This window comes from Mizuhopecten yessoensis, unplaced genomic scaffold (genome assembly GCF_002113885.1).
Source record: "Mizuhopecten yessoensis strain PY_sf001 unplaced genomic scaffold, ASM211388v2 scaffold716361, whole genome shotgun sequence".
NCBI classification, from domain to species: Eukaryota; Metazoa; Mollusca; class Bivalvia; order Pectinida; family Pectinidae; genus Mizuhopecten; species Mizuhopecten yessoensis.
Genome location: NW_018480078.1, coordinates 731,721 through 757,361, shown reverse-complemented (window position 1 = coordinate 757,361; position 25,641 = coordinate 731,721). Strand labels below are relative to the sequence as shown.

Sequence of the window (25,641 nt, the reverse complement as noted above, 5' to 3'; positions counted from 1 at the left end):
ATATTTTAACAATTAATTTGTTCTCAATCATTCATATTTAACTGCACCCGAATTATCATGGATTTAACCTGTTCTCGAATGATCACGTATTTAACCTGTTGTCGAATGATCACGAATTTAACCTGTTGTCGAATTATCATGGATTTAACCTGTTCTCGAATTATCACTGATTTAACCTGTTCTCGAATGATCACGGATTTAACCTGTTCTCGAATTATCACGGATTTAACCTTTTCTCGAATTATTACGGATTCAACCTGTTCTCGAATTATCACGGATTTAACCTGTTCTCGAATTATCACGGATTTAACCTGTTCTCGAATGATCACGGATTTAACCTGTTCTCGAATTATCACGGATTTAACCTAGCCTGTTCTCGAATTATCACGGATTCAACCTGTTCTCGAATTATCACGGATTCAATATTTTTCATATGAAAAATGGTTCTCACGTATCTGTGAATTACAATGGGTAAAAATCGTTCTCAAACTTAGAACCATCAACATATTCTCCAACAACCACATATTCAACCTGTCGTAACTTTTCCACAATCTACTTTTTTAACGTATCGCAGTGTGGAAACCGTATTTCATGTAGTCTATAAACCGTCTAGTTTATAGACTACATGTACATGTATATAAATGTACAGTGCGCTATAGACGTGGTCACCACTGGTAGTTAAAGTAACGGTCTGTCTCTTTGTGAGCTTGGCTGTGAAGTTGCAACCTCGAAACACGTGATAAGGTGCACGTGTGTGCCGAGGAAACATCATCATAAACATCGCACGCGCGCTACCAATGACTAGTGCTGTATCAATCAACAGTTCAATAATAATCAGCCTTTACTTGCAATCAGACAAACTGACCGGTCGGTGAGAGACATCCGGCGCCGACATCTGACCATGTAGTCTGACCAAGGCTCTACGGGCGGGCCGCGTGTTTTGTACTTACACAGATGTCCGAGCAGACTGGTGTATCCGATATCCTATCAACGCATCACTCAAAGTATCATTCTACTCAGCCTGCATATTGGAACTGGTCCAAAGATTCGTCATTTGATTTGAAATATTGAGGCAATATCAAATGCGTCCGCTTTTATAAAGAAAGATACATTGTATAACATAAGCTCTCGTTATTTTCGTGGAGCGCAATATGGTGTTGCGTTGGATTCAATTTACGGTACGCTTTTTTAATCGAATGTTAGATAAAGTTTGCATTTGAATGCCAAGAAAACAAGTTTAACAATATTAAAACTGTTTGCCAAACTTTGCTCTAGCAATCAGCAGAGAAATCTTAAGAAAACAATATTCTGCAATTCTTTCAAACTCTGCCGCAGGAATATATTGCAGCACTGCACGTCAGCCCGTCCCCGATCACCAGGCTCTGCAATGCATAGTTCCTTTGTAGAGGACGGTGCTATACACATGTATGAAGTATAGAACTCTATTATAACGGACCGTCCGTCGCTTCTCATGGCAGTGAGGAGCTTACCTCGAGATATCAAACGAGTAACTTCTGAGCTGTATCTCGGAACCTTCTATCTAGAAAGGCTTATCATCCCAGTCTAAATCTGTATCACAGCTTGGCGTAATTTCTTTAGTATTTTATTGAAGAAAACGCCGCCAACGTGATACATTACCAATAAACGTCGGCTAAAATAGCGAGCGTTTCTTTATCAATAACACACACACATATATATATATCTACCCAGATAAAAAGACGAGACTTTGATAATTAAGTGTTTGCCAGAAAATGTCAATTATCTCCGCACGCTAGCCACTCCAAACCGTGATGATTATAGACCTGCTAGTTTAGGAATACAGCGACAATGGCGGGGGAGGGCGTGGTGGACCCCGCGGGGCGAGATCATCACGTAATCCCCAACAATTTTCCACAGCTAGACACAAATACAGCAATCAAAATTAGTTTAATTTGCATTGAGAAATAAACTGTTGGTTTAAGTATATACGTTTCAGAGAGGCTGTTAAGAGTCGCGCCGAGGAGAGGTGCTATCGGCAGACAAATGTGGCGATGTATGTATTCACACTTACAAGGGAAACCCATAATTTCCGGCGGCGACCGGCGAGTAACTGTTTGTCAGCGCCTAGTACGTGAGAACATCTATGGCCATGTATTCCGGTGCTGTGAGAGGAGGTCTCCAGTTTCAAACTTCCTATTTCTGTTCCGCTCTTGAACATTGCGTATAAGTTTACTACTACCCTAAACAGCTCCAAGTGTAGTTTTAAATGCGACGAACCATACGAGAGTTGCATCCTATCTTTAGTCGGTTTGATGGATTTCCTCGTCTGGCAGCAACTAAAATCAGTGTGAAAATGTTGTTTTCTTTCTTTTAAGGATGCTGTGGTCTTTGTTTTAACGGATTACTTCTTGTCCCATGCTAATGCCATCCTGGCAAACTCATTTCGCAAACATGGCGACATAATTCCGATGACATCATGGAGTTACGGCAACTGGTTACGTTGTGTTTTGTCTATATGGCGCTTGTGCCGGACGCATGTGCAGGAATCAATAACCTCATCGATGGTTTTCAAAGGGTGAGTATGTGTCTTCGATATCAATCATTGTGTGGTCTTAACAGCACATCAGAAAAGTCGAACATTGCTGGATTAAATAGCAAGCATATGAATGTCTTGATATCCTTAAAATCGTCATTGAATATACGCCAGATCTAATAGGCAATACGCTATTGGGCATAAAACACTTCACATGATCAACGTTGTATTTTTAGTTGATCATTAGGTATCGATACTTCAAAGGAAATATCTAGTGATTTGTTTAATGCAGATAATAAGTGTGGTGTCCTATGCTTGGTTTGGTTTTAAAGTGTAAAATGTCCGATTAACAGTCAATGATATTCATGACGTGCTTCCAGGCGTGTACTGTATGTTTGCATGTGTGTACTTGTTCTGGAGACGGTATGTTGGTGTATTGCCCCCTTGCGATAGCGTGGATCTAATGCCGACTTCATAGTGTTACCATGATGAAGACACCGAGTATCGACCCGGTCACATCATACTGACAACGGGTAAAACCCCAGTTGTTGTCATTACTCGAAATGCTGATCATTTATGAGGTTATACGTAATAACAGCTACCAGTCTTAAGGACCTTAAACTGTCCAAGCCTGGGTACAATACCTATTGCCTTCCCCTATTTGGTAAACGGTCAACACTAGTGAGGTATTGCCAAGGAAGGCGCTAGAAAACATAAAAGTTGTTAGGAGGTAGAGAGAAAATATAAAAACCAAGTCGTTACTACTTGTAATAAACCCCTCTATAGGTATACACGGATTGGAGCTGTACTGTGTCTTTGTCTCGTGACTTCGGTCGGGTAGTCAGGTGACGCAGTAGATAACGCACTCTCAAACACCAACACGACCGGGGTTCGATTCCCCGATCGCGTGTGAAAAGGTCTCTCTTGTCCCGTCATAATGGTTTTCTCCGGGTATCCCGGTTTCCTCTCACATAAAGACCACTGTGCGATAACATCCGGACTAAGAAGAGAGATTTATATATGGTATAACATTGTTTCATTATTGTTGTAAAATAAATACGATAAAATACATCCTGATCTCGGAGACAATGGGTGTCATTTCTATGGGCCAGTGTTCTATGCATGGCTTCTGAGTCTTAGTGTGTTATTTATATATCACAATGATTTACTACCTCAGAGCCTATAATGTCATTTTTATAAGAGTGGACTATCTCTATCGATAGGCAACTCTTCATATGCTAAGTTTGTTTTAATTGTTTCATTACAGGCAAGTTTGGACAATTTCTATGAGAAAGTGTCGCATGGATACCTAGCTTCTATTGAGTTGATACTACATGGCAAAATTAAAGTAGTAAGTTATTTCAGCGGGCAAGGTTCTCATGGCTAAACAATTGTAGTAAGGTATGTTTGAGGGGCACATAACTAATAGTAGGGTTTTTCTAATGGGCGATGTCTCGTGGCCACAGAACTTGAAGTAGGATATTCCTAAAGGGCAGTGTCTCAGAACTTGTGGTACAATATTTCTAAGGGAAAGTGCACGTGTCTCATAGCCAAATAATTTGTAGTGGGGTATTTCTAAGGGGCAGTGTTTGATGACCGCATAACTAGGAGTAGGGTTTTGCTATGGGGCAGTATTTCATGGCCACATAACTTGTAGTAGGGTATTGCTATGGAGCGGTGTATCATGGCCAAATAATTTGTAGTGGGGTATTTCTAAGGTGCAGAATTTGATGACGACATAACTAGGAGTAGGGTTTTGCTATGGGGCAGTGTTTCATGGCCACATAACTTGTAGAAGGGTATTTCTAGGGGGCAGTGTATCATAGTCACAGAATTTGTAGTAGAGTATTCCTGAGTGGCAGTGTCTCATGTCCACATAACTTGTAGTAGGGTATTTTCTTGGGGTAGTGTCTCGTGGTCACATCACTTGTAGTTGGGTATTTTTAAGGGGCAGTGTCTCATGGCCACATACTTTGTAGTAGGGTATTTCTGAGAGCCAGTGTATCTTGTCCACATAATTTGTAGTAGGGTATTTCCTGGGGGCACTGTCTCATGTCCGCATAACCTGTAGTAGGGTATTTCTAGGGGGCAGTGTCTCATGGTCACCTAACTTGTAGAAGGATATTCATAAGGGGTAGTGTGTCATGGCCACATACCTTGTAGTAGGGTATTTCTAGGGGGCAGTGTATCATGTCCACATAATTTGTAGTAGTATATTTCTATGAAGCAGTGTCTCATGGCCACATAACTTGTAGTAGGGTATTTCTATGAGACAATGTCTCATGGCCACATAACCTGTAGTAGGGTATTTCTATGAGACAGTGTCTCATGGCCACATAACTTGTAGTAGAGTATTTCTATGAGACAGTGTCTCATAGCCACATAACTTGTAGTAGGGTATTTCTATGAGACAGTGTCTCATGGCCACATAACTTGTAGTAGGGTATTTCTATGAGACAGTGTATCATGGCCACATAACTTGTAGTAGGGTATTTCCTGGGGGAAGTGTCTCATGTCCACATAATTTGTAGTAGTATATTTCTATGAAGCAGTGTCGCATGGCCACATAACTTGTAGTAAGGTATTTCTATGAGACAGTGTCTCATGGCCACATAACCTGTAGTAGGGTATTTCTATGAGACAGTGTATCATGGCCACATAACTTGTAGTAGAGTATTTCTATGAGACAGTGTCTCATGGCCACATAACTTGTAGTAGGGTATTTCTATGAAGCAGTGTCTCATGGCCACATAACTTGTAGTAGGGTATTTCTAGGGGTCAGTGTGTCATGGCTACATACCTTAAAGTAGGGTATTTCTGAGGGACAGTGTTCCATGATCACATAGCTTGTAGTAGGGTATTTCTGAAGGACAGTGTTTCATGGCCACATAATGTGTAGTATCGTATTTCCTAGGGGTAGTGTTTCATAGCAACATAACTTGTAGTATGGTGTTTCTAGGGGGCAGTGTCTCATGGCCACATAACCTGTAGTATGGTATTTCCCTGGGGCTGTGTCTGGTGGTCACATAACTTGTAATAGGGCATTTATAATGGGTAATGTCCTTTGACCACATAACCTGTAGTAGGTTATTTCTATGGGGCTGTGTCCTATGGCCACATAACCTGTAGTAGGGTATATCTACGGGGCTGTGTCCTATGGCCACATGACTAGTAGTAGGGTATATCTGCGGGGCTGTGTCCTATGGCCACGTGACTAGTAGTAGGGTATATCTGCGGGGCTGTGTCCTATGGCCACGTGACTAGTAGTAGGGTATATCTACGTGGCTGTGTCCTATGGCCACATGGCTAGTAGTAGGGTATATCTACGGGGCTGTGTCCTATGGCCACATAACTTGTAGTAGGGTATCTTTAAGGGTATCATGTCCACATAATTTGTATTAGGGTATTTCCTGGAGGTAGTGTGTTATGGTCCCACAGAGCTTGCAGTAGGGTATTTCTATGGAACAGTAATCCATGGACACATAATTGGAGTAGGCTATTTTCTAAGGAGCAGTGTATGATGGTCTAAGAATTTGTTGTATGTTATTTCTGCGGATCAGTGTATATTTCGCTACGGGGCAATGTCTCACGGGCACATGATTAAACTTCTGGGAAAGCATTTGATATTTATATTGTCACAGATTGTTTTAATCGGCATCAGTATGATTCAACATATCGTACATGTATACTACTACGATTCGAATATATCATATATGGACGACAATGTGTTTTGGCACCATTCTGAATAGTTTACCCCAGCCAGAGGTTATCGGCACAACATAACTCCCTTTACCACTGTTGTTGACCATCTGATGGACAGTAATTGGTTGTATGCTATGACCTGTTTGTGTCTGTTGGCTTTCGATACAAACTTGATTTCCGAATGTCTGAGCATGACTGTCGAATCAGGTTATGACCAGTCTGTAAACAGAACAGGTATACACTTGCGTCTGGTTGCGATGTCAGGTTCTTCATGGCTAGCTGTATACAAACACTCGTAACTCTTTGCAAGGTGTCCGAAATATACTTACAGAAATTGTGATTCTCGAAATGAAACCCTAGCGAATAAGTTTCGAAAACAAAATCGCGAAATTTTAACCCCGCGAAATTTAACAATTTAACAGTTACACGATTCTGGGCCTGTTTTAATAAATAGATATTACGATGGGGAAGAGGGGTAATTGTCAGCTCTCCTAGACCAGATAGAAATCATATAGAAACGAAGCCTGCCACTAGCAAAGTATCGCCTGTACTGGTTATGTTGTATCTATTCTGTTCAAACCCTAATAATTTTCTATCCAATGCTCGTTCTATCCCAATAAATGCTGCATCTATAATCGTACTATTTACACTCAATGTCCGACCTACCTATCATCTTTGTTCATTGATGTTGTCTATCTCTTGTTGTCCAATCCTACTGAATCAATTTCATTGATAAATACGTTTCAACTGAATATTGTTAACAAAAATGTGTACGTTTTACCACCAATGTACGTACGGTCTACCATCAATGTTAGTACGGTTTACCATCAATGTTTGTACGGTTTACCACCAATGTTCGTACGGTCTACCATCAATATTTGTACGGTCTACCATCAATGTTCGTACGGTTTACCATCAATGTTCGAACGTTTACCATCAATGTTAGTACGGTCTACCATCAATGTTTGTACCGTTTACCATCAATGTTCGTACGGTCTACCATCAATGTTCGTACCGTCTACCATCAATGTTAGTACGGTTTACCATAAATGTTCGTACGGTTTCCATAATGTTCGTACGGTCTACCATGAATGTTCGTACGGTTTACCAGTCTACCATCAATGTTCGTACCGTCTGCCTTCAATGTTCGTACGGTCTTCCATCAATGTTCGTACCGTTTACCATCAATGTTCGTACCGTCTACCATCAATGTTCATACGGTTTACCTTCAATGTTCGGACGGTGTACTATCAATGTTCATACTATTTACCATCAACGTTCGTACGGTCTACCATCAATGTTCGTACGGTCTACCATAAATGTTAGTACGGTCTACCATCAATGTTCGTACGGTCTACCATCATTGTTAGTACGGTCGACCATCAATGTTTGTACGGTCTACCATCAATGTTAGTACGGTTTACCATCAATGTTAGTACGGTCTACCATCAATGTTCGTACGGTTTACCATAAATGTTCACACGGCCTACCATCAATGTTCGTACGGTCTACCATCAATGTTCGTACCGTCTACCCTCATTGTTCGTACGGTCTACCATCAATGTTATACTATTTACCATCAATGTACGTACTGTAAACCATCAATGTTCGTACCGTTTACCTTCAATGTTCGTACGGTCTTCCATCAATGTTCATACGGTTTACCATCAATGTTCCTACGGTTTACCATCAATGTTAGTACGGTCTACCATCAATGTTCATACGTTTTACCATCTATGTTCGTACAGTCTACCATCAATGTTCTACCATCAATGTTCATACTATTTACCATCAATGTTCGTACGGTCTACCATCAATGTTCGTACGGTTTACCATAAATGTTCGTACGGTTTACCTTCAATGTTCGTACGGTCTACTATCAATGTTCATACTATTTACCATCAACGTTCGTACGGTCTACCATCAATGTTCGTACGGTTTACCATCAATGTTCGTACGGTCTACCATCATTGTTAGTACGGTCTACCATCAATGTTCGTACGGTCTACCATCATTGTTAGTACGGTCTACCATCAATGTTTGTACGGTCTACCATCAATGTTCATACTATTTACCATCAATGTACGTACTGTAAACCATCAAGGTTCGTACGGTCTACCATCAATGTTCGTACCGTCTACCCTCAATGTTCGTACGGTCTACCATCAATGTTCGTACGGTTTACCATTAATGTTCGTACGGTCTACCATCAATGATCGTACGGTCTACCATCAATGTTCGTACGGTTTACCATAAATGTTCATACGGTTTACCATCAATGTTCATACGGTCTACCATCAATGTTCGTACGGTTTACCATCAATGTTCGTACGGTCTACCATCAATGTTCGTACGGTCTACCATCAATGTTCGTACGGTTTACCATAAATGTTCGTACGGTTTCCTTAAATGCTCATACGGTCTACCATCAATGTTCGTACGGTGTACCATAAATGTTCGTACAGTTTACCTTCAATGTCCGTAGGTCTACCATCAATGTTCATACGGTTAACCATAAATGTTCGTACGGTTTACCATAAATGTTCGTACGGTCTATCATCAATGTTAGTACGGTCTACCATCAATGTTCGTACGGTTTACCATAAATGTTCATACGGTCTACCATCAATGTTCGTACGGTCTACCATCAATGTTCGTACCGTCTAAATCAATGTTCGTACGGTTTACCATAAATGTTCGTACGGTTTCCATAAATGTTCATACGGTCTACCATCAATGTTCGTACGGTTTACCATAAATGTTCATACGGTTTACCATCAATGTTCGTACGGTTTACCATAAATGTTCATACGGTCTACCATCAATGTTCGTACGGTCTACCATCAATGTTCGTACCGTCTAAATCAATGTTCGTACGGTTTACCATAAATGTTCGTACGGTTTCCATAAATGTTCATACGGTCTACCATCAATGTTCGTACGGTTTACCATAAATGTTCATACGGTTTACCATCAATGTTCGTACGGTTTACCATAAATGTTCATACGGTCTACCATCAATGTTCGTACGGTCTACCATCAATGTTCGTACCGTCTACATCAATGTTCGTACGGTTTACCATAAATGTTCGTACGGTTTCCATAAATGTTCATACGGTCTACCATCAATGTTCGTACGGTTTACCATAAATGTTCATACGGTTTACCATCAATGTTCGTACGGTTTACCATAAATGTTCATACGGTCTACCATCAATGTTCGTACGGTTTACCATAAATGTTCATACGGTCTACCATCAATGTTCGTACGGTTTACCATAAATGTTAGTACGGTTTACCTTAAATGTTCGTACAGTTTACCTTCAATGTCCGTACGGTCTACCATCAATGTTCATACGGTTTACCATCAATGTTAATACGGTTTACCATAAATGTTCGTACGGTTTACCATAAATGTTCGTACGGTCTACCATCAATGTTCATACGGTTTACCATAAATGTTCGTACGGTTTACCATCAATGTTCGTACCGTCTACCATCAATGTTCATACTATTTACCATCAATGTTCGTAAGGTTTACCATCAATGTTCGTAAGGTCTTCCATCAATGTTCGAACGGTTTACCTTCAATGTTCGTACGGTCTACCATCAATGTTCGTAAGGTCTTCCATCAATGTTCGTACGGTTTACCAATAATATTAGTATATAATGGTTAACCGTCAATGTAGACTAACAAGTCATCAGTATCTGTCCTGTCAGTCATCACCGTCATTCTCTATCTACTATCACTACTCGTCCTGTCTTGATCAGTGTCCTTCCTATCTACCATCACTACTCGTCCTGTCTGGATTAGTGTCCGCCTTATCTACTATCACTACTCGTCCTGTCTTGATCAGTGACCTTCCTATCTACCATCACTACTCGTCCTGTCTGGACCAGTGTCCGTCCTATCTACCATCACTACTCGTTCTAACTGGATTAGTGTCCGCCTTATCTACCATCACTACTCGTCCTGTCTGTATCAGTGTCCTTCCTATCTACCATCACTCCTCGTCCTGTCTGGATTAGTGTCCGCCTTATATACCATCACTACTCGTCCTGTCTGGATTAGTGTCCTTCCTATCAACAATCATAACTCGTCCTGTCTGTACAAGTGTCCGTCCTATCTGCAATCATAACTCGTACTGTCTGGATTAGTGTCCGCCTTATCTACTATCACTACTCGTCCTGTCTGATAGGTGTCTGTCCTATCTACCATCACTACTCGTCCTGTCTGGACCAGTGCCCGTCCTATCTACCATCACTACTCGTTCTGTCTGGATTAGTGTCCGCCTTATCTACCATCACTACTCGTCTTTTCTGATAAGTGTCTGTCCTATCTACCATCACTACTCGTCCTGTCTAGATCCGTCGCCCTATATAATTACACTACTCGTCCTGTCTGTATCAGTGTCCTTCCTATCTACCATCGCTACTCGTCCTGTCTGGATTAGTGTCCGTCCTATCTACCATCACTACACGTCCTGTCTGGATTTGTGTCCGTCCTATCTACCATCGCTACTTGTCCTATCAGGATCAGTGTCCGTCCTATCTACCATCACTACTCGTCCTGTCTGGATTAGTGTCCGTCCTATCTACCATCACTCCTCGTCCTGTCTGGATTAGTGTCCGCCTTGTCTTCCATCACTCCTCGTCCTGTCTGATAGGTGTCTGTCTTATCTACCATCACTTCACGTCCTGTCTGGATTTGTGTCCGTCCTATCTACATGTACCATCACTACTCGTCGTATCAGAATCAGTGTCCGTCTGATCTACCATCACTACTCGTCCTGTCTGGATTAGTGTCCGTCCTATCTACATGTACCATCACTACTCGTCGTATCAGGATCAGTGTCCATCTGATCTACCATCACTACTCGTCCTGTCTGGACCAGTGCCCGTCCTATCTACCATCACTACTCGTTCTGTCTGGTTTAGTGTCCGCCTTATCTACCATCCCTTCTCGTTCTGTCTGTATCAATGTCCTTCCTATCTACTCGTCCTGTCTTGATCAGTGTCCTTCCTATCTACCATCACTAATCGTCCTGTCTGGATTAGTGTCCGCCATATCTACCATCACTACTCGTCCTGTCCGTATCGGTGTCCGCCCTATCTACCATCACTACTCGTTCTGTCTGGTTTAGTGTCCGCCTTATCTACCATCCCTACTCGTTCTGTCTGTATCAATGTCCTTCCTATCTCCCATCACTACTCGTCCTGTCTGGATTAGTGTCCGTCTTATCTACCATCACTACTCGTCCTGTCTGTATCAATGTCCTTCCTATCTACTCGTCCTGTCTTGATCAGTGTCCTTCCTATCTACCATCACTACTCGTTCTGTCTGGACCAGTGTCCGCCTTATCTACCATCCCTACTCGTCCTATCTGTATCAGTGTCCGTCCTATCTACCATCACTGCTCGTTCTAACTGGATTAGTGTCCGCCTTATCTACCATCACTACTCGTCCTGTCCGTATCAATGTCCTTCCTATCTACCAGCACTACTCGTCCTGTCTGGATTAGTGTCCGTCCTATCTACCATCACTCCTCGTCCTGTCTGTATCAATGTCCTTCCTATCTACTCGTCCTGTCTTGATCAGTGTCCTTCCTATCTACCATCACTACTCGTTCTGTCTGGATTAGTGTCCGCCTTATCTACCATCACTCCTCGTCCTGTCTGTATCAATGTCCTTCCTATCTACCATCACTACTCGTTCTGTCTGGATTAGTGTCCGCCTTATCTACCATCACTCCTCGTCCTATCTGGATCAGTGTCCGTCCTATCTACCATCACCACTCGTCCTGTCTGGATCAGTGTCTTTCCTATCTACCATCACTACCCCGTCCTGTCTGGATCAGTGTCTGTCCTATCTTCCATCACTCCTCGTCCTGTCTGATAGGTGTCTGTCTTATCTACCATCACTTCACGTCCTGTCTGGATTAGTGTCCGTCCTATCTACATGTACCATCACTACTCGTCGTATCAGGATCAGTGTCCGTCTGATCTACCATCACTACTCGTCCTGTCTGGATTAGTGTCCGTCTTATCTACCATCACTACTCGTCCTGTCTAGATTAGTCGCCCTATATAATAACACTACTCGTCTCTACAGTGTCCTTCCTATCTACCATCACTTACTCGTCCTGTCCGTATCAGTGTCCGCCCTATCTATCATCACTACTCGTTCTGTCTGGTTTAGTGTCCGCCTTATCTACCATCCCTACTCGTCCTATCTGTATCAGTGTCCGTCCTATCTACCATCACTTCTCGTTCTAACTGGATTAGGGTCCGCCTTATCTACCATCACTACTCGTCCTATCTGGCTCAGTGTCCGTCCTATCTACCATCACTACTCGTTCTGTCTGGACCAGTGTCCGCCTTATCTACCATCCCTACTCGTTCTGTCTGTATCAATGTCCTTCCTATCTACCAGCACTACTCGTCCTGTCTGGATAAGTGTCCGCCTTATCTACCATCACTATTCGTCCTGTCTGGATTAGTGTCCGTCTTATCTCCTATCACTACTCGTCATGTCTGGATCAATCTCCGTCTTATCTACCATCACTACTCGTCCTGTCTAGATTAGTCGCCCTATATAATAACACTACTCGTCTCTACAGTGGCCTTCCTATCTACCATCCCTCCTCGCCCTGTCTGGATTAGTGTCCGCCTTATCTACTATCACTACTTCGTCCTGTCTGCCTATCTACCATCACTACTCGTCCTGTCTGGATAAGTGTCCGCCTTATCTACCATCACTATTCGTCCTGTCTGGATTAGTGTCCGTCTTATCTACCATCACTACTCGTCCTGTCTAGATTAGTCGCCCTATATAATAACACTACTCGTCTCTACAGTGTCCTCTCTATCTACCATCACTACTCGTCCTGTCTAGATTAGTCGCCCTATATAATAACACTACTCGTCTCTACAGTGTCCTTCTAATAACACTACTCGTCTCTACAGTGTCCTTCTAATAACACTACTCGTCTCTACAGTGTCCTTCTAATAACACTACTCGTCTCTACAGTGTCCTTCTAATAACACTACTCGTCTCTACAGTGTCCTCTCTATCTACCATCCCTACTCGTCCTGTCTGTATCAGTGTCCTTCCTATCTACCATCACTTACTCGTCCTGTCCGTATCAGTGTCCGCCCTATCTATCATCACTACTCGTTCTGTCTGGTTTAGTGTCCGCCTTATCTACCATCCCTACTCGTTCTGTCTGTATCAATGTCCTTCCTATCTCCACCACTTCTCGTCCTGTCTGGATAAGTGTCCGCCTTATCTACCATCACTATTCGTCCTGTCTGGATTAGTGTCCGTCTTTTCTACTATCACTACTCGTCATGTCTGGATCAATGTCCGTCTTATCTCCCATCACTACTCGTCCTGTCTGGATTAGAGTCTGTCCTATCTACCATCACTAATCGTCCTGTCTGGATTAGTGGCCGTCTTATCTACTATCACTACTCGTCATGTCTGGATCAATCTCCGTCTTATCTACCATCACTACTCGTCCTGTCTAGATTAGTCGCCCTATATAATAACACTACTCGTCTCTACAGTGTCCTTCTAATAACACTACTCGTCTCTACAGTGTCCTCTCTATCTACCATCACTACTCGTCCTGTCTGAATTAGTGTCCGCCTTATCTACTATCACTACTTCGTCCTGTCTGGATCAGGGTCCTTCCTATCTACCATCACTACTCGGCCTGTTTGGATCAGTGTCTGTCCTATCTACCCTCACTACTCGTCCTGTCTGGATCAGTGCCTGTCCTATCTACCATCACTTCTCGGCCTGTCTAGGCCAGTCGCCCTATATAATAACACTACTCGTCTCTACAGTGGCCTTCCTATCTACCATCCCTCCTCGCCCTGTCTGGATTAGTGTCCGCCTTATCTACTATCGCTACTTCGTCCTGTCTGGATCAGTGTCTTTCCTATCTACCATCACTACTCCGTCCTGTCTGGATCAGTGTCTGTCCTATCTACCATCACTAATCGTCCTGTCTGGATTAGTGTCCGTCTTATCTACTATCACTACTCGTCATGTCTGGATCAATGTCCGTCTTATCTACCATCACTACTCGTCCTGTCTGGATCAGTGTCTTTCCTATCTACCATCACTACTTCGTCCTGTCTGGATCAGTGTCCCTCCTATCTACCATCACTACTCGTCCTGTCTGGATCAGTGTCTTTCCTATCTACCATCACTACTTCGTCCTGTCTGGATCAGTGTCCTTCCTATCTACCATCACCACTCGTCCTGTCTGGATTAGTGTCCTCCTTATCTACTATCACTACTCGTCATGTCTGGATCAGTGTCCGTCCTATCTACCATCACTACTCGTCCTGTTTGGAGCAGTGTCTGTCCTATCTACCATCACTACTCGTCCTGGCTGGATCAGTGTCTGTCCTATCTACCATCACTACTCGTCCTGTCTAGATTAGTCGCCCTATATAATAACACTACTCGTCTCTACAGTGTCCTTCCTATCTTCCATCACTACTCGTCCTGTCTAGTTTAGTCGCCCTATATAATAACACAACTCGTCTCTACAGTGCCCTTCCTATCTACCATCACTCCTTGTCCTGCCTGGATTAGTGCCTGCCCTATCTACTATCACTACTCGTCATGTCTGTATCACTGTCTGGCTCAGTGTCTGTCCTGTCTACCATCACTACTCGCCCTGTCTGGATCAGTGTCTGTCCTATCTACCACCACTACTCGTCCTGTCTAGATTAGTCGCCCTATATAATAACACAACTCGTCTCTACAGTGCCCTTCCTATCTACCATCACTCCTTCGTCCTGTCTGGAGCAGTGTCCTTCCTATCTACCACCACTACTCGTCCTGTCTGGATCCGTGTCTGTCCTATCTACCATCACTAATCGTCCTGTCTGGATTAGTGTCTTTCCTATCTACCATCACTACTTCGTCCTGACTGGATCAGTGTCCTTCCTATCAACCATCACTACTCGTCCTGTCTGTATCAGTGTCTTTCCTATCTACCATCTCTACTTCCTCCTGTCTGGATCAGTGGCCTTCCTATCTACCATCACTACCCATCCTATCTGGATCAGTGTCCGTCCTATATCTACCATCCATAATCGTCCTGTTTTAGTTTATTGTAAGTTATATATGTGCTATCCTTATCCGTCCTGTTTATCATCACTGCATGTCTTTGTCCTATCAGGATCAGTGTCCGTCCTATCTACCATCACTTCTCCGTCCTGTCTGGATCAGTGTCTGCCCTATCTACCATCACTTCTCGTCCTGTCTGGATTAGGGGCCGCCTTATCTACTATCACTACTTCGTCCTGTCTGGACCCGTGTCCTTCCTATCTACCATCTCTACTTCCTCCTGTCTGGATCAGTGGCCTTCCTATCTACCATCACTACCCGTCCTGTCTGGATTAGTGTCCTTCCTATCTACCATCTCTACTTCCTCCTGTCTGGATCAGTGCTCGTCCTATCTACCATCACTACCCGTCCTGTCTGGATTAGTGTCTTTCCTATCTACCATCACTACTGCGTCCTGTCTGGATCAGTGTCCATCCTATCTACCATCACCACTTGTCCTGTCTGGATTAGTGCCTGCCTTATCTACCATCACTACTAGACCTGTCTTGATTAGTGTCCGCCTTATCTAACATCACTACTCGTCCTGTCTGTATCAGTGTCTTTCCTATCTCCCATCACTACTCGTCCTGTCTGTATCAGTGTCTTTCCTATCTACCATCTCTACTTCCTCCTGTCTGGATCAGTGCCCTTCCTATCTACCATCACTACCCCGTCCTGTCTGGATCAGGGTCCTTCCTATCTACCATCACCACTTCGTCCTGTCTGGATCAGGGTCCTTCCTATCTACCATCACTGCTGCGTCCTGTCTGGATCAGTGTCTTTCCTATCTACCATCTCTACTTCCTCCTGTCTGGATCAGTGTCCTTCCAATCTACCATCACTACTCGTCCTTTCTGGATTAGTGTCCGCCTTATCTACCATCACTACTCGTCCTGTGTTGATTAGTGTCCGCCTTATATACCATCACTACTCGTCCTGTCCGTATCAGTGTCCGCCCTATCTACATTCACTACTCGCCCTGTCCGTATCAGTGTTCGTCCTATCTACCATCACTACTCATCCTATCTGGATCAGTGTCCGTCCTATATCTACCATCCATAATCGTCCTGTTTTATTTTATTGTAAGTTATATATGTGCTATCCTTATCCGTCCTGTTTATCATCACTGCATGTCTCGATTACAATCAATGTCTGTCCTGTGTACCCACGCCATAATGAATGTCTGTATTTCTTATATCTCGTAAAAGTAGGTTCCGTCCACAAACCTGGGAATAAACATGATACAGAGGAGCGATTGTGTTGCGCACTTAAGTCCCGGTAGTGTTTGCATTGTAAATGTTCACGTGCATTATCAAGTAGATGCACGAAGGAATGTATGATAACTTACTATCTTCACATCCGCTTGCTCTTGACGTCGATATGATGGTGATGCTGGGCTTACATGTATAAGGGTCTAGTGTCAACGGAGAAAACATGTGCCTATGCCTACGACAGAGAAATCTCATTCTCTGGTAGATAAATCTCGTTGTCGGACAGGCAAATTAAATATACATATCCGACAGGGAAATTTCGCATCTCGGAACGAAATTCTTGTTCTTAGATAAGGAAATTTCGTATCTCTGTCAGGAAATCTCCTACCAAGGTCAAAGAAGTAAATTGGGCAGGGGAATATCGATCTCAGAAGGGAAATCTCGTGCTCGAACTGGGAAATCTCGTATCAAGGACAGCGAAATCTCGTACATGTAACTAGGACAGAGAAATATCTCGAACAGGGAAATCTTTTTTTGGACAAAGAAATATCGTTCCCAGACAGGAAAATCTCGTATCTCGGATAGGGAATTCTCGTATCTTGTACAGTAAATTTCCCAGCATTGAATTTTTAGAGAGTTAGGGACCAATGCCACATTTCTTTTTTTATTGAGATGGACACACTTATAATATATACTACTGACTGTTCACAATGGCCTTTGTTTAATAAGCATAGCCCATATTACATTTTATCCTTTGTCAACAATATTTGACAATATTATCACTGATATTATGTATGTGTAGGTTCAGCTCAAGTCAAGGAACGAGACATGTTTCGCATAATAGTTTATAATTTAATTAGCGATATCGCCATCGTAAATCCCGTGTCGTGAATTGTTTCTTTAATAAAAAAAAAATACATACATCTTGAAGTATTTTGCTTTAGTTAAATAATCTGATATATAAATGATGTTGTCATCAGCAAGCAGCGCCTTGAAGGTGACTACGTGCTTACGATTTCGTGTACCAAGTTGTTTAGCCAATTTTATTACACCCTACATCAAATCTTACATCGATGATATATTAAAAGATAGAATTATCTCTCAGTTGAACATAGTAAATTATCCGGTAAAGTAATCTCAAGCAGCACACATGCTTTATGTGATAGGTATCATGTCTGGTGAAAACCATGTGTATAATCTAAGGAAGGATATATGTTTAGTGTAGCGGCGTTATCACTTCCGGCGGATTACGTACTTCCGGCGGATTACGTATCCGACAAACCTAACAACACTACGCTCTCCACTCTCTCACACACAACTTTCTTATCTCGCCTGATATCGCGCAGTAGGGATACAGACGACTTATAGCGCTTTGAACATCAATTTATCTGCTACTGAAAAACCGAATGGAACTTCAACAGTGATACGATTTATGGGTCAAAAAGAGATATATCCTTTCGCCAACTGCATCCTGGCATTGGAAATCAGTAATAGCTATTGCTGACAGCTTAACTGCCCACTTGTATCCCACGCTTCTCCCCACATCAACAAACACGTGAATCTGCTGCCAAGCATGCGATAGACCGCTGGGCACACAATGCAACATATATGATAACAGTTTTAAAGAATATGGTTAAGACGCACTAGAATTCAAAGCGTTGTGTCATAAATCTTGTTATATTTAGATAAACTACCTTCCTATACAACATTGTTTCTATTTTCCTCCGTTTCCTTGATTTAAAGATTAACCTTAAAGCATCTTTTCGGTTATCTATCGGTGTCAAAAAAGCACCGGTTCGACTTGTGAGTTGACAGGAGGATGCGATGTATCTCAACACATGTCATATAAGATTGAAGGCTGTATAACAAAGAACAAAGAGTGTGATTTTATCACATAATTCCCGTAATGTTTAGAGAATATATCCTTGTTCTATATTTACCATCGTATGACGTTGTCGCTACCTACCACATTCAGATGTTGTAGGGTCTGAAGGGTACACGAGTATATTTCATACACAAGGGTGGTTGAAAACGATATAGTAAGTACATATAAGTGTTGAACTACTTTCAGTTGGAATTCATAGGCAGTTAAATGATCAAATAACCTCACATCCTATTGTGACGTCATCAAAAGATACATGAAATAACGTCACATGATTTCAAGATTATATTATGTCGTAACAATGGAGATTTATAGAATCCATTACTCTAGTTTGATAAAAACACAGAAATATCGACCCGAGTGTAATATTTTAGTTAAGAACGAGCCTTCACCGAATGCAAAACTTTAAATTTCATATCCGGAGGATTGAGATTTTTCCAGTGTGAATTATTGTTTCTCTCACATTTTCCGATAAGTCCACCCATTGAAAAGCGCCTGTNTTAAAAAAAAAAAAAAAAAAAAAAAAAAAACATCATCAAACTCGTATTTAATGTGCAACAAAATTACGCAGACTGTTTATAGTGATGTGATGGTGACGTCCTTTAGTTAAAAAATAATTGCGTGTGAACTGTCTTCATTTCCCTTGCAAAAACGGGCATACACATGTGATGTGTGAGAGAAAAAACATAGAGCCAAGATGGCAAATTTGAAAATGTTATAGAAAAGCATTCTTTTTGCAGTACAAGTGTAACAGATAAGGAAGTTGAGGGGTAAATACTGTCTTACTGGTAAGCTTGCTTTCCAGTGATGCGGTATAACCCAGTGACACGCTCGCTGGTTCAGCAATGTCGATCGTGGTCAGTAGTTGGATGAGTGACCGCCTGCACGTTACCCTCGCAAGCATTCTAGATTATGTTGACAGACAGTATTTTAAATTCGCTTCCAATCATACTCGTCAACAATTGTAAGTTAAGTTTCCATAAGTTCGCTGAAATAAAAATGTTGATATTCTTTTCATAAATCTCATGACGTGGTAACTCAAATAAGACTTATATGTATGAAGAGATTGCTATACAAGGAGTGGGAACAAGTATTTATGTTGAAGTATATGTATGTGTATCTAGATGTTGATATCTGTCAAAGTTATCACTAGCGCTCCACCACTGGGTCGCGGGTTCGAGATCTACGTGGGGCAGTCGCCAGGTAATTGTTCACAGGTCGATGGTTTTCTTTCAGGTACTCAGGCTTTCCTCTACCACAAGAACCTGGCACATCCTTAAATGACCATAGCTGTTTATAAGACGTAAAAAAAAGAAAAAAAAAAGTGAATTTTGTTAACACAATGGTGGCAATGCGTATATGCTGTTTCAATGACTATGGAGTTAGGAACAAGATCTTTACTGCTGTTTGATTCTGGAAAGCCGTGTATAAATTTGACACGTACACCAATAGCCCGTTTTACTGAGTTAACAGAGAAGGCGTCATACTTAAGGGTTGATGAAAGTAATAACACTTATACACGGAACCTAATGATGCTAATGTAATGGAAAGACAAAAGTACGGAAGCCGGTTAGTGTCACGTGAAATGTTATCTTTATGTTGGCAGACCCTTACGTTGTTACGAGTAACATGTACCTATCCTAGTTAAAATGTTTATTTTCAAAGTACCATGTATTCATAATTCGTAACTTAGTTTAAACATTTGTTAATTACGATAATGTGTTTCCAATGAGAAGCTAATTGTATGTTTGTAGATAGACATAGACAAATGAGAAGTAATTCTTCAAAAAAACAACAACCCCACATTGAATACCCCCTCAGCTCAGAAATGCTTTGCTTCCGTGAAAGCAACGATTTCCTCTTCAAATAGATGTTTTTTAAGTTTAAGTCCTTTTTAGCAATCGTACCCTGTGTCTCTCCATGTAGATGGACCTTCATTTTGAAGGCGTATACGGCAGTACGAACGCAGTTGGCAACGAACATATTTTATGGTGCGAGAGATGCTCCGATCAATTCAGAAAGATGTCGTCGAACGCCATTTTCGCCAAATTTTCCTGCGATTATTTCATTGGTTGACAAGAAGTTCACCTGGACAGCATATCTATTGGGCTACCTCAGATCCTCACGTTAGAATATCAGAGAGAACACAAGGTGATTATAACATTATTTTAATTAGATTGCCCTCCACAGAACGAGTTCGTACAAGACTTACATGTCACTCCACACGTGGGAGTGCGGCCGATGTCTGTTCCGCTATGGTAACAGCGATAATGAGATGGTTATCGCGATGAATTAGGCGCGGTACAACTTGTACTGGTTACGGAGGTTGATCCGTTAACGTAATCATACATTTACCAAAATATCCCAAACATCTTATATCGATTTAACACAAACAGTTTTATATTACCATGAACATAGGTTTTGTATGACGTTTAACGTTTATTCAAAGTGAGGTATGACCCATGACGTGTTCATAGAGGTTTGTATGTATGACTGAGGACGTGTACACCTAGTTAATTCATGATTTATAACGGTTTTATCAGTTTGTATGAGTATGGAGTTGTACAGTTTGTATCACTTTAGACAAGTATATTAAACATCGTTTTTTTTGTAAACACTACCATTCAAAACTTTGGACGCATAGAGTTGTTTGTAGCTTCGTATGAGTCCGTGTACATACAGTTCAATGACTCTGGACGTGTACGTGTAGCTTCGTATGAGTCCGTGTACATACAGTTCAATGACTCTGTGCGTGTACATGTAGCTTCGTATGAGTCCGTGTACATACAGTTCGATGACTCTGTGCGTTTACATGTAGCTTCGTATGCATGAGTCCATGAACATACAATTCAATGGTTCTGTGCGCGTTTATGTAGCTTCGTATGAGTCCGTGTACATACAGTTCAATGACTCTGGACGCGTACGTGTAGCTTCGTATGAGTCCGTGTACATACAGTTCAATGACTCTGTGCGTTTACATGTAGCTTCGTATGCATGAGTCCGTGAACATACAATTCAATGGTTCTGTGCGCGTTCATGTAGCTTCGTATGAGTCCGTGTACATAAAATTCAATGACTCTGGACGTGTACGTGTAGCTTCGTATGCATGAGTCCGTGTACATACAGTTCAATGATTCTGTGCGTGTACATGTAGCTTCGTATGAGTCCCTGTACATAAAATTCAATGACTCTGGACGTGTACATGTAGCTTCGTATGCATGAGTCCGTGTACATACAGTTCAATGATTCTGTGCGTGTACATGTAGCTTCGTATGAGTCCGTGTACATAAAGTTCAATGACTCTGGACGTGTACATGTAGCTTCGTATGCATGAGTCCGTGAACATACAGTTCAATGATTCTGTGCGTGTACCTGTAGCTTCGTATGAGTCCCTGTACATAAAATTCAATGACTCTGGACGTGTACATGCAGCTTCGTATGAGTCCGTGTACATACAGTTCAATGACTCTGTACGTGTACATGTAGCTTCGTATGAGTACGTGTACATACAGTTCAATGACTCTGTGCGTGTACATGTAGCTTTGTATGCATGAGTCCGTGTACATACAGTTCAATGGCTCTGGTCGTGTACATGTAGCTTCGTATGAGTCAGTGTACATACAGTTCAATGACTCTGTACGTGTACATGTAGCTTCGTATGAGCCCGTGTACATACAGTTCAATGACTCTGTGCGTGTACATGTAGCTTTGTATGAGTCCGTGTACATACAGTTTTAATGATAATGGACGTGAACATATATAGCTTCGTATGAGTCCGGGTACATACAGTTTTAATGGCCGTGTACGAAGCATTAGGATTGATGCTGGGACATTGCTACGTGTAGTTAGTAGGTCTTTCACGTCATTAATTGGTGCAGATTTACATGGAATGAAGGTCATGTATGAGTTCGGCTCTTTGGCATGGTGCAAAAGAAATCCAATCAAAAGATACTGCGTTTAATCTGCAGGGTAGGATGTGTCAAACACGAGTATAACGCTGTGTCTTCACCCTGTAGTTCTGAAGGATCTTCGTTAATATGCTACGGAGTCTTGGCATACTGACAATCCTGCAAACTTCATATTACATTATGTAAGACAAAAGTACGAGGTAAACGTAATTAAATTGTACCAAGAAATAACAGAATGTGCCTTGACAGGATAAGTTATCATCATTATTATAACCAGGTTTCCGTGTACAAGGCTGGCATTTAATTCAATTAATATAATTGTAAGTGTATTTAATATGTATTATGAAGATTATCGAGGCCTTAAATATTTGAAATATCTGCTGATTTCGCGTTTACCAAGTCATCGCAAAACAAAAGAAATAAAGTAATTAAATAAATAAAGGCACTTGCGAATATATTTACACGCCCTGGGGAATTGCTATGCCAATACTAAAAAAAATACTCAAAGAGTAGTTTCAGGAGTTCAAACGCGAATTTCCACTTGATTGCATCGCACAAATGCACTATGTGGTAAAAGTACGATATGTTAAAAATGCACAGTCACAGCTGGTACGTTATGTTCGGTATGAGATCGGAATACGCTATGTGTGCTTGTTCGGGTAAAAACACAGTCAGGTACATATAGTAAGTTAGGTTTATTGGTAGATGGTTTTTGTGTGTTTTCCTTATTAATTGAACAGATTAAACGTATATATGTACCAAACACGTCTTTGGCTTTGGACAGCTCGGACCCCTGAGAATGTCTGCCAATGTATACACGTGAGGGGCTGTAAATGCTGTAATTGTGTAAACGAGGCAGGTTGAATGAGACTTTTGTTATCCTGTCCTCGTATTATCATAAACAACAATGACTAAATGGCGCGTAAAGTAGCGAGAGGTGTTCCGAATGCGTGAGATTCGCCATCTGCGTCTGGCGTACACGTCTCAGATTGTAAACACATTACCGATGTGAAACAAAGACCGCTAGGCAGCGAAACGGAAGCAATGTTTTTTATGAACTAACAGATGTCATTTCCATTTTTTACATCATCTAAGTACGATCACGGTTCTGTTGAAATACAATCCGTAACAATAATAGGTTCTCACATTACAATAAACATCCGCAAAGAACCCATACAAATTACATGTTTGGCATTCCAGGGAAAATAGACGCGAGACGAGGATATGAATTATCAATTATATATGTTTAGCCCAGACGGCAAGAAATGGATTTTTAAAACAAAACATTTGGCCATGAATCTCATTGATATACATGATAAAGACAAGTGTTTTCCTATGATTCATATGGTAAGTTCAGGCGTAAGGGGAAAAAACTTATCCTGTATGGGACGAATTAGCACTCATGCTATTTCTATCAGCTCACTTGTATAGGACGAGTTCGTTTCTATGAGCTCACTTAAATAGGACGAGTTCTTTCCTGAGGTTTTTATTATAAACTCTCTTCAATGCTTGTATGGGACGAATTTGTCCTGTATTGGACGAATAAGATATCATGCTTTTTCCATCAGCTCACTTTTATGGGACGAGTTCGTTTTTCTTTGATAATTATATTAAGCCCTCTGCGATACTTGTATGGGACGAATTTGTCCTGTATTGGACGAATTAGATATCATGCTTTTTCTATCAGCTCACTTTTACGCGACGAGTTCGTCTCTGTGATAATTATAACAAGCTCTCTTCAATACTTGTATTGGACGAATTTGTCCTGTATGGGACGAATTAGATATCATGCTTTTTCCATCAGCTCACTTTTACGGGACGAGTTGGTCTCTGTGATAATTATAACAAGCTCTCTTCAATACTTGTATGGGACGAATTTGTCCTGTATTGGACGAATAAGATATCATGCTTTTTCTATTAGCTCACTTTTTCTCTTCAATACTTGTATGGGACGAATTTGTCCTGTATGGGACGAATTAGATATCATGCTTTTTCCATCAGCTCACTTTTACGGGACGAGTTGGTCTCTGTGATAATTATAACAAGCTCTCTTCAATACTTGTATGGGACGAATTTGTCCTGTATTGGACGAATAAGATATCATGCTTTTTCTATCAGCTCACTTTTTATGGGACGAGTTCGTTCCTGAGGTTTTTATTATAACTCTCATCAGTGCTTGTATGTGACGAATTTGTCCTGTATTGGACGAATTAGATATCATGCTTTTTCTATCAGCTCACTTTTATGGGACGAGTTTGTTCCTGAGTTGTTTTTTTATAAACTCTCCTCCGTGCTTGTAGGAGACGAATTTATCCTGTATTGGACGAATTAGATATCATGCTTTTTCTATCAGCTCACTTTTACGGGACGAGTTCGTCTCTGTGATAATTTTAATAAGCTCTCTTCAAAACTTGTATCGGACGAATTTGTTCTGTATGTTATTTCTTATGACAGTGTGTTTTCAGGGGTTACCGTTAGAACAATTTTCTCATCACGAGCACGTACAATGTAGATAAAATCGAGAGGCCACTGCAAATGGACTCGAGTTTTTATCCACATGTGAGCGATGAGAAATTGTCGTTAGAACACACATGGGGGCACGTCCTTAAATGACCTTAGCTATTATTATTAGGACGTTAAACAAAATTAAACAAAACGAAACCAAATCGTCAGAACAATTTTCTCATCACGATCGCGAGCACGTAGATAAAATCGAGAGGCCACTGCTGATGGACTCGACATTTTATCCACGTGCGAGCGAAGAGAAAAAATGCTAGAATAACAAACTGAAAATACTGTATGATAAACTGTTTGGTTGAGATTCAAGGTCGGTGATAAACGTTACAAGTTCTACGCGGGGAATACCACGAACCCCTTATATTGTGTAGAAGAATATTTCCAATCAATTTTCTTGTCATTGGCTTCTCCATACGCACTTTACGATTAAAAAGATAAATGATAGAAAAATGACAGACCGCGAAAAACACCCATTTTACAGTAATCGCCAAATAGTTTGTTTAGTGGAATTTTGTTCGTTGTATTTTTTTTGAGTAACCAACTTTTAGTTAAATCACATGGATAAATGAATGAGTCTGATGCTACCTCTAGACGAAGAATTTCATTTCGTTCGCATCGAAGCCGACGAAATATTTTTCAAATTCTGTAGACTTGTAACATTCCCTCCAATTTGGAAGTATGTATATATTTTATAGGTGATCTCGCTGTGTAAAAGTAGTAAAAAAGCTCCTTTGATCCGTACAGGTCAACATGTTGAGTCTGGTCAGGGTTGTTTGGTG

The 25,641-nt window shown here is 41.4% G+C and overlaps 1 protein-coding gene across 1 annotated transcript in view; it reads left to right on the top strand.

Moving 5' to 3' along the window:
* Positions 1–2,044: 2,044 nt before the first annotated feature.
* LOC110443858 (inter-alpha-trypsin inhibitor heavy chain H3-like) overlaps positions 2,045–25,641 on the top strand; it is a 38,213-nt gene continuing 14,616 nt past the window's right edge. The window contains exon 1 of the mRNA XM_021488291.1: positions 2,045–2,554. Within this exon, the coding sequence (XP_021343966.1) occupies positions 2,456–2,554 (99 nt within the window). The 5' untranslated portion in view covers positions 2,045–2,455. The remainder of the gene's footprint in view (positions 2,555–25,641) is intronic.